The 14,405-nt window shown below is 47.1% G+C and overlaps 1 protein-coding gene across 2 annotated transcripts in view; it reads left to right on the forward strand.

The window, feature by feature from the left end:
- The first annotated feature begins 7,391 nt into the window (after positions 1-7,391).
- Positions 7,392-14,405, forward strand: part of SMOC2 (SPARC related modular calcium binding 2) — a 128,372-nt gene continuing 121,358 nt past the window's right edge. Inside the window, exon 1 of one of the 2 annotated variants that reach the window (XM_037020901.2) lies at positions 7,392-7,647. In XM_037020901.2, coding sequence (XP_036876796.2) covers positions 7,564-7,647 — 84 coding nt within the window. In that variant the 5' untranslated portion in view covers positions 7,392-7,563. The remainder of the gene's footprint in view (positions 7,648-14,405) is intronic. The other variant, XM_037020902.2, reaches the window with a different exon arrangement.

Here is a 14,405-nt window from a genome sequence, read left to right on the forward strand (position 1 = left end):
CAGATAGATGGTTTGTAATTATTTTCTCCCATTCAGTCTGAGTCTCCCATACAGGAGGTTGTGTTTTAATTATGTTGATGGCGTCCTTTTCTGGGCAAAAGCTTTTTAGTTCGATGTTGTCCCACTTGTTTATTTTTGCTTTTGCTGCTTTTGTTTTGGTGTCAAATCCAAAAAATCCCCACAAAGATCAATGTTAAGGGGTTACCCCCTATTTTTTCTTTTAGGTGTTCTATGGTTTCAGGTCTTACATTCAAGTCTTTAATCCACTGTGAGTTTTATTTTTGTGTGTGGTGTAAGACGGTGACCCAGTTTCATCCTTTCACATGTAGCTGTCTGGTTTTCCCAATACCATTTATTGAAGAGACTGTCTTTTTCCTGTTGTGTGTTCTCATCTCCTTTGTCATAAATCAACTGACCATATATGTCTGGGTTTATTTCTGGGCTCTCTAGTCTGTTCCATTGATCTATAGGTCTGTTTTTATACCAGTACCATACTGTTTAAAATACTAGAGCTTTGTAATATAGTTTGAAGTCAGGGTGCTTGATGTCTATAGTTTTGTTCTTCTTTCTCAAGATTGCTTTGGTTATTCAGGTTCTTTTATGGTTTCATACACATTTTTGGACTGTTATATTTCTGTGAAAGATGTCATTGGAGTTTTGGTAGGGATTGCTCTGAAGCTGTAGATTGCTTTGGGTAGTGTGGATATTTGATCCTATTAATTCTTCCAATCCATGAACATGGAATATCTTTCCATTTAATTGTGATTGTGTCTTCTTCAATTTCTTTAATTAATGTATTATTGTCTTTTATACACAGGTCTTTCACTTCCTTGGTTAAATTTATTCCTAGGCATTTTATTCTTTTTGATGCAATTGTAAATGAGATCGTTTTCTTAATTTCTCTTTCTGATAATTCATTATTAGTACCAAAAAAACCCAACAGATTTCTGTATACTGATTTTGTATCCTGCAATTTTACTGAATTCATTTTATTAGTTCTGTAGTTTTTTGGTGAAGTCTTAGGGGTTTCTATATAGTATCATGTCATCTGTAAACAGTGACAGTTTGACAGTTTTACTTCTTTCTGACCAGTTTGGATGCTTCTATCACTTTTTCTTGTCTGATTGCTGTGGCTAGGACCTTCAATACTATGTTGAATATAAGTGGTGAGAGTGGGCATCCTTGTCTTGTTCCTGATTTTAGCAGAAAAATTTTGAGCTTTTAACCATTGAATGTGATGTTAACTGTGGGCTTGCCATAACTGGCCTTTATTATGTCAAGTTATGTTCTCTCTATACCTGCTTTGTTAAGAGTTTTTAACATAAATGTATGCTGAATTTTGTCAAATGCTTTTTCTGCCTCTATGGAGATGATGATATATGTTTCATCCTTCATTTGGCTAATACAGTGTCTCACATTGATTATTTGTAGATGTTGAATCACCCTTGAATCCCTGGAATAAATCCATCTGGTCATGTGAGTGATCCTTTGAATGTATTGTTGAAATTGGTTTGCTTATATTTTGTTGAGTTTTGCATCTAGGGTCACCAGGAATATTGGCAGGTAATTTATCTTTTTTTTGTGGCCTATTGATGTGGTCCATGTGCTGCAGAATTTTCTTGGTAAGCTTTAGTTCTGTTGCCATTTTAAAACATTTTTCCCCTAAAGGTGATCTCATATGAAGAAAGGAGGAAGGGACTCTTGGCTTATAGTTAATGAGGAGGGAGAATCCAAAGGTGAGTTAGGTTGTCTGAGGAGTAATTTGGCTGCTATACACTTAATTAGCTCTGAGTCTCTCTACACACACGCCTGTTGGCATCATTAGTCTTGGTGCTGATGGGCTTTTAAAATCACTATTATTTTTAGCTCTGTAACTGATATGTTCTATAAGTTTCATGTGCTAATTAATGTAGCTTCATGAATGGAAAGGCAAAAATAGCTCCTGGATATTAAGGAAAAAATAAATTTCAACAAGCCTGTGCTGTGTTTCCCAGCATGTCTTGACCTGAAGTTAGATTGAGTGTATCTCTGGCACCAGAAATACAACCTTCCAGAATGGTGCAGCCATCTCCCATCACCTTTACAGGGAATGCTCTCACTGTAAAAGGAGTAATTTTGTATTTGGCTTTGTGAAACAACTCTCTTTGGAAACATCAAACCTTTTTGGAAAACAGTTTGGAAAACACTCCTGTGGGACTGAAGCATTCATTGCCAATATATCAAAATCGACTGCGAAGTGTTTGTACTTGTTTGGTGGTGGATCTTAAATTATGTCCAAAACAGTGTGAGCCCATGGTGGGGCACCCGTGGGCGCCCACCCTTGACAAGGCAGACTGCCGGGAAGGGAAGGCCTTGGGTCCTGAGCAAGCGGATTGGGCTTCTGTTCCCACTTTCCAGCTGTATAACTCTGGGCAAGTCCTCCAATCAAACTGGGTTTTATCATCAAGTGGAAAATAATCACTTTGCACAGTTTTTGGGAGAGTTAATTAGATAAAACACCAGGAACATACCTATTTATTAAAAATGTCCATCCAGTGCCTGAAAACTTTTGCTCTGAAACTTGTCATAAGGCCCCCAGAGAGGAAAAGACATGATTTTATCAAGGACAAAGACAAATTCAAATCATATGTTACTCAAATGTATAAAAATGAGGAGAGAGCCTGTGAATTTGGCTCAGGGTTCAAATACACATTTCCACCCTTTCTACTGTCCAGCAGGACAGATGAGTGTCACCCGGTCTTGCGGTCATACACAAGGCCAGCTTCCCCAGTGCCGTCTGACCTCCAGACCACGCCAGCCCGGCTCTCTGACTTTCTGTGGTACATGCGTTCTGTGGGGGCAGTGCTAAGAGCCCAGGACTTACGTGAGTGTCATGTGGGGGTCGCATCCTTTACCCATGGACTGAGGGGGTTGATTAGAAGGAAAATGTAGGTCATCCAGATGGATAGGCCAGCTGTGTGGCTGCCTACAAGAGAGAGACTCACCCAGAACCCAAGGAAAACCAAGTGGCCTGTGCAGACTCTCCCTATCAGTGGTAAATAGAAACTGGGAGAAAATATTAATAAAGTAAGTGGTGGATGGGTGCTGGGGGATGGGGCAGTATGCAGGGCACCCAGCCGTCACTGCCCTTCACTGCACCTCTGCAGACACGTGGCACCATGGACCCGAGCTGAGTTTTGGGAGACACTGGATCACACCTTATACTTTGCATACTGAGGTGGGAAGGCGAGCTGACAAAATTTTCTGGCCAAACAGGCATCAGGTAGAAATAATAATTAAATTATACCATGTCTACAACAAGAATGAATGCCTTTTGCAATTTTAGCATCGTAAAATTAATAAGTAAGCCAGTCTGACTGATGGCCTGAGGAGGAAAGAGCATAGACATGGGTGGCTATTCACTGGGCCTCCCACTTGTCTTGCTCTGCTATAGGGCCACTTTCCTCAGCGACATTTAAATTGCAGACCCATAAGCCGTGTTTAGAATGGGCCCTTATCACTTATTAACTTAGTTAACATTAAATCAATATTTTATTTATTTATTAATTTTATATAACTTATTAAATATAATGTATCTAATATTACTAATATTAATTGTTAGTAAATGTAACACATAATATTTAATTGTTATTAATTAATAATTTCACATTTCCAAGAAAAGGGTGCTTCTTCTCCAGGCTTGTCTGCCTTATGGGAGCTGCCTGGAAAATACTGAACCGATCATTTCCTCTCTTAATTTTGAACTCTTTCTCGAGACTCCTTTCTAACGGGGCCCTCATTGGCATTCACACCTGCAGTAACTTTCTTGGAGACATAGCCTGACAGACATAACTGTTCCCTAGTGTTTTTAATAAATGTATTGTTCTCCAAAAAAATGGAAACTGATTAGTTCCTGTGTGGTGATCTCCAGTAAGTTCTTCACAATGGTATAAAGGGCATATCAAAGTGTGGGCAAAGGGTTTGTTTGTGTTTATACAGAGGATCAAAGCCTAATTTGGCTACACAGAAAACAAATTAAGATACGATATGAAGAAGAATTTCCAACATCAACATCCTCTGGAAGAGTCATTCCAGAAGATGAACATCAAAAAACTTCAACAAAGATCCTGGTGCTGCTGCAGTTGTAGCTGCAGTCATCCCACCGGTTCCTGGACTTGCCATTGGAATGAAGAAGGAGATATCTAAGCTGGCCTGTGCATACAGTAAAACAACAAATTTGGCTGGATCTATACTGTCAGAACTCAACCAAGAATTAGGAGAAGTGCAAGTTGCAGTGCTCCAAAATCGTGCGACTATAGACTATCTACTGTTAAAAGAACACATCGGATGTGAACAGTTCCCAGGAATGTGTTGTTTTAATTTGTCTGATTTTTCTCAAACTATTCAAATTCAGTTAGACAATATCCATCATATCATTGATAGGTTTTCACAAATGCCTAGGGTGCCTAACTGGTTTTCTTGGTTTCACTGGAGATGGCTGGTAATTGTAGGTCTGCTTTGGTTATGTAGCTGTATTCTATTATGTTAATGTGTGTATGCAATTTAATTAGTAGTTTAAAACCTATACATGCTTATGTTACTCTACAAGAAGATATGTCAAAGAAATAATCCATCTTCCCATGTTTTCTTCCATCTGCTACTTCTATAGCTTTTCTTCTTCCTTCCTAATTACAACCCTTAAGTAGAATTCGTGCCTCATATCGAAATTACTGAGTATCATAATTCTTCCAAGTGATAAAGATACCTCAAGACAAATGCTGGGCATAGAAGCCACAGGGCATAAATCTGCAAAGAAGTAAAAAGCTAACCTTTTCAAACAATATTGCTTCTCTCTCACTTACCAACTTTACATTTCCCTGTATGGCCCCGGAAGATGACTGGTTAGCCAGGGATGGGTAAGATTCCTCAAGGGAGGAACAACCTAAGACAGGCACAGTCGCAGGGGGACCATCAGGTGAGAAATTGGGGATCAACAAAGGTGAGGCTTAGAACCTCACCCCCCCTGTTTTTAGAGAAATCTTCTGCATCCGTGGAAGTTTTGTTGCCCTTGTTTAGCTTTGATTAATACTTAGTCTATAGGCACACACCTGATCATCTACATTTCCCCTCTTACAACACTAAACTATGTTTTCTACCTTTATCTTGCATGTACCTACCACTTCAGCATTTTATTAAAAAATAATAATAATAATAAGGGAGAAATGTGGGATTCACATATAAATCAAGTATAAAAATCAAACAAATATTCATATTCATATTTGACCTGATTGTTTATAGTTCATAATGCGTGATCAAAACCAAAAGTTTCTGTGATGACTGCCCTTGTACTGTTCACCATGTAAGAACTTACTCACTATGTAAGAACTTGTTCACCATGTAAGAACTTGTTCGTTATGCTTCAGAAGATTGGAGACTGAAGAGAACTCGGCTTGGGGTTGATTAATGATTGTGCATTGAGTCCCCTATACAGAATTTTATTGTTGTTTACAACCATTTGATCAATAAATATGAGAGACGCCCTCTCAAAAAAAAAAAAAAATGGAAACTGATTATGTCTCCAAGCTCCACTTCTAGAGTCCCTAAGAAGCTAATTTTGGCAATCAGGACACTGACGGGTCTCCCGGTTGTTAAGGGATCTCTGAAGGGTCCAATCCTGCCTTTGAGTCTCGCACAGATACATTTTATTCATCTTTCTGGGATTCCCAGAGGATGCTGCAGTTGACCTGTGCTGAGATTCTTGAATTTAAAGCTGCTGGGGCCAAGTTCTCCTCTGCCCCCTGTTGCTGCTCCAAACCTGCAAAGGAAGGGTCTGGAATGACCAGGATCACAAGCTTTGGCCTCTGGGGTCTGGTCCTGACCTTGCTGCTCATGACCTCTGGTCAAGACATTTGTTCTCTTGTGTTTCTCTGTCACCTGTGAAATGGGGTGACTGTCTACTCCTTGCTGCCCTCCTTGAGGTTGACAAGGGTGAATTAATGAACATGTTTTCGATCTTCTGAGTTCTGAGTTAATATCGAATAGACACTTAAGCTATTGGCTTGCAGTCCTCTTGATGAAGTGGAAAGTACAAACGATTTTAGTAGCAAATGCTTTTTAAACAATTTATGTCAGCTTTGAATGTAAATTTTCTTCTTTGAATGATCTTACAATTAGTGGTATGCAGTAGTTTTTAAATGTCTACCTTAATCTTTATTAACGTTGCCTAATTGCATTCCTTATGTACAGAATCACGGGCAGCTGCCTTGCTCATCTGTCTGCTGAGAGCAGCCCCCAGAGTTCTATTACAGTTTCCTTCTGAGCCCTCAAGGCAGGACTGTGTGTCAGCGCCTGCGGGGGTCTCTGTAAGACCTTTCTCCCCCTCCTCTGCCGCCCTGTGTCCATCACTGTCCCAGTGGACGCGGGAAGACCCCTCCACAGGCGGGCCCCTGGGTGGAATCGTCCAGCCTTTGTCAGCAGCCGGCTCCAGAAATTGCCGCACAGTCCTGATCCACACCTGCCCCGTACGCTCAGTATCAAACATCTGATCAAGATTCAGATTTGGATTTTCTGTTTTGTTCTTTTTACCAGCGCCCCTGCCAAGTCAATTGGTGCATTGTTCTTGAAAATCCTCACTGTTGGTTTTCTGTGTGAGCCAGAATTTGGGCTTTTTCCTGTAAAGTTATAAGCCAAGGCTAAACTATTTCAGCAATGCTGTCTGCAGTGGATACCGTCCAGGGTCTGGGGGTGCACGATTCTGGTATCCAACCCGTCTCCGGGGAGAACTTCACAGCCTCTGTGATTCCTGCACTCGCTGCACAAACACCCAGAACGCCTTGCGGAGCTGCTTGAGAGCGACCCTGGGCCGCCACCCTTGCTGCGGGGGTCACTGCTGTGAGCCAGACCAGGGTCTCTGGGCCCAAAACACGCCCCGGGCCGGTTAACCGGTGTCAGGACGCCAAAAGCGCGCCGCCCTTCAACAGTTTCCTGGACCATGTGCTGCCCTGGCTGGAGAGCCAGGTAATCAATCTGAAAATTTGAAAGGCGACATTCTGGGCAGGACGAGGTGGGCATCAGGGTCCGGATCTCTCGGAGAACCACGGGGGGCTGAGGCTGGGGGCTAGGCGCCCCAGCGGGTGGGCGGACCTGCCCGCAGGCTGGTGGTGTGCCACCGGCTGTGGGCCCCGGTTGGAGAGGAGGCCAGCATCCAGTGGCTGGGCCAGGGTGCGCTCGGGCGTGGGGACGACGCAGCGCGCCGCCCTCGCAGGCATCCGTCCGGCCCCGGCCCCCCTCTGCCTCGCGCCCCGCAGCCCCGCGCCCAGGGCGGCCCTCGGCGAGCGCGCGTCCGAGCGAGGCGGGCGCGGCGGCGGCGGGAGGTGGGGCTGGGGGAGGGGACGAGGCGGGGGGAGGAGGCGGGAGGGAGGATCCGGGAAGCTCTGGGGCTATTTGACAGCCGCCCGGGAGGCCGCGAGGACGCGGCGGAGCGCTCGGTGCGGGAGCGCCGCTGCTGGAGCCCGGCCCCCGGAGCAGTGGGGACGGTACCGCCCGAGCCCCCGCGCCGCGCGTCCGCCAGCGCCCGCGGCCACCATGCTGCCGCCCCAGCTCTGCTGGCTGCCCCTGCTCGCGGGGCTGCTCCCGCCCGCGCCCGCGCAGAAGTTCTCGGCGCTCACGGTGAGTCCGGCCGCCGCCGCCGCCGCCCCTCCGGCCTCCGCGCCCGGGCGCCGGAGCAGGTGGCCCCGGCGGAGGTGGGGCCAGCTCCACCGGCGGGGCCGAGCAGGTGAGGCCCGGGCTGGACAGCGGCCGCTGCGCAGACTCCGCGGTCCGGGCTCCGGGAGGGGCGGCGGGGCGCGCTCGGGTGTCCTGAGTCCCCGCCCGCGGACGGCCCGCTCACCGGCCTGGGGCGCGTCTTTCCGCCGGCTCAGTGCCCTGCTCCCGGCTCCCGGGCTCCCGGCTCTGGGCGTGTGCGCCACGCGGACCCGCTGGCCGCTGGCCGGGTGAAGGGGCTGCAGGTCCTGGGTTCTACGCGTGGGTCCCACAAGCTTCTCCTGACCCTCCCTGAGTGAATGGGGGAAGGCGCATATGGCATTCAAAATAAAGGTTGCTTTTCACTCGGCCGCGCAGGCACACAAGTCCGGGGCCTCCCGGCCGGGGCTCTGCGCGCAAGCAGGCGCGCACCCGAGGGAGCGCGTGGGTCAGCGCGGGTGACCGCTGGGCGCTTTTCTTTCTGAGCTGCAACTGGGCGCAGCAGCGTGGCTGGCGAGGCGCGCGGTGCCAAGCGGCCAGCTATGTGCAGGGCCCGGGCCAAGCCACCGGCCGCGGGCCAGGCTGGGCGTCTGCAGCCCCCAGCGCGGGCAGACCTCGTGGGCTCGCCGTGTTTGCGAACCCATGATTAATGCAATCTGCAGAAACGAAAATATTCCACTTAGATGTGTTTTTGAACAAGTGCTTGAGAAACACGAAAGTAGAGGGCACACCTCTGGTGGAGAGACGCGTTTAAGTGGCCGAGACTTGTCCTGAAGGCGTTCGTTGTACCTGAAACTCCCTCGTTGAAAAGAGCTGTGCTCTGGTTCTGCTTTTCAGCAAATTTGAAGCAGTCCTGTGAACTGTTTTTTTAAAGCAGCGTGAGGGGAAGGAATGGTGAGTTCATTGTTCATACCTAAAATTCTTCTGGAGCAGTCCTGGGTCCCTGCCTTGTGTCTCACCAACGACTTGTAGATTAGAAACTGTTCCTTCCCTGGAAACTTGAAGGAGACTTTCGCATGCTCAGCTTTCCTTCGCAGAACTGGCATCTGCCCAGAGGGACCACAAGCAGTATTTGTTGTGTGTCCTTTTGGGTACATACAGCTACACATATATACCTGCTACATACACACATGCACACACACACAGACCCCTGCCCCACAGGGCATTAAAGACCACAGAGACTCTGAGACCACTTCCCTTAACAAGACCCCAGCTTTTTCTTCTGAACTGTATAGCAAGAGGTTATGTACAGTTGCCACAGATTTTCTGAAAAGTGGGAAATGTTTGCTGTTATCTACCTGCTGTCCTGGGCGAGCCCTGGTTGATCCCTCTGTGGAAAACCAGAATCAAGATGTTAATTATTGGCATGTATCAGATCTCTGCACATGCTCTTCTCTCCCTGCTCTCTTCCTGTTTAACCATTTTCTGTAAACCGCTTGTCCTTTGCCTTCTTAAGGATGCGCTAAAGGTTTTCTGGGCTGCAGCGACGCTGGCCCCTATGTGGCTCCTGTGCGGAGGCTGGCTGTGCATACGACGCAGGAAGGGCCACTCTTACTCCACTTCCCTTAAAACTACATTTTAGCATAAAGTACAGCATTGCTTTTGCATCCAGCAGAAAAAGTGATACCATACAATAGGCCAGCATACTCCTTCCTGTCCTGGAAATCAAGAGGGGGCTGGTGGGTCGTGAGATGTGAGGCATGCTGGATCTTCTTTTGGGGCAAATCTCTTTTCTGATCACTTTTCAGTGTTTGGGGATCTCGTTTCCAGAGGAATGGCTCTCTCTGAGATTTACATCTGATCTTTAATAAACAAGACGGGCAGGGTCAGTTCACGGGAGCCTGGGAATGACAGCTGGAGACTTCTGAAAGTGTGACCCTCGGCAAGTTACTTAGCTTTTTGAATCTTCAGGTTCCTTGTCTGTAAAGTAGGGATGAAGTAATAATACCTCTTTAGCATGCTGTGAGGATTAAGGTAAGGCTGTTAATATGCCTGGCCCATATTCTTCAGCTAACATCATTTTTGAGGAGTCCATGCCACTGGTCCATACGGGATGGTTTTAAGTGCCATAGTTACCGGCTCATGTGTTTCTGTGTCCTTCGGGGGTGTGTGGGTATTGACTTCATGGTGCTGGTGCCTGTCTCAGGTACTCAGAGCACGCCGCTGACCCTTGGCGTGCACATGAGCTTGACTGGAGGCCTGGACGTGGAAATGGGAAACGCGCTCTCTCTCCTTCCATTCCATCTCCTGAGTGCAGGAGATGATCGCCTCTTTGGGGGTGGAAGTCTGCCCTACTGGCTTCTCGGTCCTGTCTTCCTCTCTCGCTGCACCAAATGGTCTTTGTTTGGGGGGCGGTGTTGGCAGAGTGTCACTGGACTCGATCACCCCCACTGCTCTGTGTTTCTTTCTGGGGACTCTGCCTGATGTGAGACTTCAGGGTCATTTCCCATCAACAGGTGGTGTGGTTAAGTGTGTCTTTGTGCCCTAATCTGGGTCCAGGTCTATTTCTTCCTTGAAGGAGTAGGTACAGTCTTAGGCCAGACCATGTCCATTTTTCATGTGAAGAATGGTTGACTTTTTGTTTTCATTTCTGTGAATGGCTGAGATGAGAGAATAATTTCTGGTATAAATTGTTTGGTTACACATAATTCTTTTCTTCTAAGAGTTGATGCACATGAGCACACTTCTTATACTTTGTCCAGGTGCAGCTGTATGGATTCTGACAGGTGGCCGGTAGCAGGACCTGAGTGTTTTTCCTCAGGGGCAGTGAGGGGCCTTGTTTTCCCTTTCCCAGCAGCCTCTGAGCTAGAGCCAGTAGGCTCACCGTGGAGCCGGCTGCATGGCGTGCCTCCCATGCTGGGAAAGGGGTAGTTTGCCGGCCCTCTCGTACCCCGCCTATTGCTGGCGGTTGAGGCTCTCCTAGGTTCACATCCAGGCCTGGCTATGAGCTGCCACGTACCACACACTCTGCTGAGGGCACTGCGCGTGTGTTTTCTCGTCTGGGGCTCACAAGGGCCTATTGGAAAGGGTCTGCTGTGTCCACACTGACAAGATAAGGGGAGTGTGAGAGCCTGGACATCACTCCAACCTCGGTGTTTCCAAATACAACCTGAAATCATTTCTCTTCCTTGTGGGGGGGAAGAAGGGGGACGCCCCCTGCACTGTTTTCTGTGTCACCTGAGGGTCTTTAGGATCCCCCAGTGCCCTTATTCCCCTGACAGCTCGGCCTTTCCCACCTTCCTCTGGGTGTCCACTCAGTGAGTGCTCCGGACTTGCAGGCCTTGGGGAGCAGGGGATGATGGCTGAAAAGGCTGTTTTCCACTCAATACAGATATATTTGCCTTGAAAGGAAGGTGATAGGAACAGCACTTGCTCGTATTTACACCCAGAAGTGTTTTATCATTAGCATGTCCATCACTGATCCGGTATTGATACTGCTGAAATGTCAGCATCAAAACTGTGCCTCTGGGCCTGCGTGTCCCCTGCTGGGATGCTGTTCTCACCCCACGCCCTGCAGCCTCTGTGGTGTTCTGGGCTTTTCTCCTCCCACTGCCGGTGCCTCGGTGCCTCTAGTGCATTCGAAGCTCTGGGAAGGCTGCGTTTCATTACCAGGGGAGGACGGACCCCGGAGCGGGTGGAGGACAGGAAACTAAACACAATCAAAAGTTTCCAACCTAGAAGCATGGAGACTCAAAACCCAAACATCTGGAGGAGTCGCTTTAGTTTTGATTTGAAATCAAGACCATACATGAAACTAGGAGCAAGTCAGGCCCTGACGAGGCTGGGCAGTAAATGGGCATCCATGCCACAGAGGTGGCAGTGGCTCAGGACAGAACAGATTCCCTCATAATTCTACATCAAAAGAAGCCTTCAGGACCAGCAGGGTTTTAGGATGGGGGCTTTATGAAGACTGGCAGTGGGATTTGGGGGTGCAGGATAAGGTAGCATTGATACAGTTTCGAATTAAAAGTAACACTCTTCCACATATACAAGAAGCACATGCAGAATGATGAAATCCCAGTAAGGATCTAGGAATTGGAGAAGAAAAATTGAGGAGTGATTTTCTGTGTTCATTTATAGAGAACTAGAATTGTCAGTTTTATGTCCTCCCATTGATGGTGCTGCTAATGGACAAGATTCCACTATTAATATGTGTTAGTTTTTTTAAGTCTGAATAACACTTAACGATATATTGACTATTTAACTGAAGCCCACAAGAGGGAAGATTTCAGGAAACGGAATCCTCGTTGCATAGGGGCCAAGAAGGAATTATTCTAAAAGTGATAATAACAAACATTCTAATGTGGTTTTATGAAAATCAAAGAGCAAAGATCTGTCATAAAACACAAATAATGGTTCCAAGTGAAATGTTAACTCACATTCATATTGTCAGAATTAAAAAAAAAAATTATAAACGGAAACTTTTATACCATAATACCTGGCCAAATTCGATTAGAATTTTCAACAAGGAGGCTGTCTCAGAAAGGCTAAAGCTATAATTATATTCAGTTTTATTAAGCATGACTGAATGTGTGTATATCCAGCTGCCCTGTCAGAGAAGGTGAGATGTTGATGTGGTTAGATGTGTGTCTTCCCTTGTCCCTGCGCTGTCTCTTCTTTTCCCTTGCTTCTGTCCCCATCACAGTGAATATCTTTTGCATCTCCTGGAACCAGTATGTGGCCCACCGAGTGCTGCTAGTTCCGTCTTAGCACCAGCTGAAGCTCTGTGAGAGGTTCCTGGTTTCTATTCCTCATATCTGCCCCTCTGAAAGCGCCAGCCAGCCGCCCTCTGCCAGCTCTGTCCTGGTGGCCAGTGCATTGTGCTGGGTGGGCCGCTGCCGTCTTCGCATCCCCGACCCTCCCATTAGGGAGCCCGTGCCCCAGGCAGACTTTTTTTCTGTTGTGTGTGGGGCAAGCCAGCTCTTACTGTTTGAGGTTGCTGGCAAAGAGTCTTCCAGGAATAATGAAGTTTCAGAAAGCATGAAGAGTTTCAGAGAAACACAATAATCTGTGGCACATCAATGCCTGGCTCGGAACACTCCAGTGTGGCACCGCCAGTCAGGCCTATTTCATCTGGATGCTCTTAAGTGTGTTAGATTTTGGTCCCGTCTTAAAGAGCAAGTTCGTCAGTCTGTTGGCCAAAAAATGCTGTCATAGGTGGGTAGCTCTGCCCAAGCTGGCTTGTTTTATTTATTTATCCAGTAATTGAAGTGCTAGAAACGAGCCCACCCTCCCCACCAGGTGAGTGCGTTGTGGACAGCTGTTCTCCTTCCTGGGGTAAGAAACATCTATCTGATGTCAGGGTCAGGCCAGCCTAGCCCACAGCAGGCCAGAAACGGCAGACCATCATTTTTCTTACATCATTAGGAAAAATACACAAATCGAGAGAAGAACCACTGTGCAGAATTTGTCAGAGTTTTGGAGGTCACCACCACATCCTTCATTAGAAATGAAATGACAAAGAAAGACTACATAAGGTACAGTCACCTCCAATATGAAAAGCCAGTCATTTTTAAATATGAAATAGAAATGATAGAATAAGAAATAAATTCCATGTATGCTTACAACTTTAGAAACAACTCATGACTTTTGGAAGGTGTTAGAACAGTTTGCTGGTGTGTGTTGATTCATACCCATGTAGGACTTGGGTCTGTGTAATCAAGAATATATTTTTTAAACAGTACATTTAAAATTCATTAAAAAAATTGACCTTTCAAAAAAAAGAAGTTAGTGTCCTGCCATTCTGTCAGCTGGCAGGGTCAGTACTGTCAAATGAGTGTCATTTTGAGAGTTCATAGCCTATTTTTAGGATTAGGGTTCCAAGCATCACGTGGCCCCTGTTGGGAAAAAGTGCTCCCTGGAACCATTTCTGCAAAGTGCCAGTAACTTGACTGCGGTATAAAATGTGCTTTTCCATATTAACTTTCTTGCCAAAGATCAATCTCATTAAATGTTTTAATATACCTATTTTAAGAGGGATTGTTATATTTGCCACAATGAGGTGCTGGGCCCCAGACAAACGGTGTACCTGCTGGGTCCCTGACCACCTGCTGGGTCCCTAGTCCACCTGCTGGGTCCCTAAGTCCACCTGCTGGGTCCCTGACCACCTGTTGGGTCCCTAGTCTGCCTGCCGGGCCCCTGAGCCCGCCTGCTGGGTCCCTGCATCCACTGCCGGTCAGAACTCACTCTGCACACAGTCCGGCTTCAGGCCAGAGAGACAGGGATGCAGGCAGTGTCCACCATGGTCTCTGCCTTAAATGTGGTTTCCTTTAAAAAGGAGGAGGAGGAAGAAAAGAGGAGGAGCAGGAGAGGGGAGGGGGAAGGCTTCTGTCTGTGGAACCATACAGTACCATGGCCTCAGGCTCCGGCATCCTCGGTTGCTGTCCAAAGAAATATGTATGAAGTTTTAAACTTTAACAAGAGGATGATAGGCACACCCTGGTGCCCTGGTCTAATGCCATTCACAGAGTACAAGTCCTCACGGGAGGATTCTGTGTGAGGAGCGGTGGGTTAGGGATGCTGGAGGGACCTGGGTGTGAACGTGGGCTGAGCATCCCGTAATCTCTCCAAGTTCATCTTTGCTGAGTTAACAAGAATTTACATCCTCTGTCCCAAGAGCCATTCGCTCAGTTACCAAGGGAGGCGCCTAGGCGCCTGCTCCCCAGCCGACCATCCTTCCTGACTCC

Source organism: Manis javanica, chromosome 13, assembly GCF_040802235.1.
Source record: "Manis javanica isolate MJ-LG chromosome 13, MJ_LKY, whole genome shotgun sequence".
NCBI classification, from domain to species: Eukaryota; Metazoa; Chordata; class Mammalia; order Pholidota; family Manidae; genus Manis; species Manis javanica.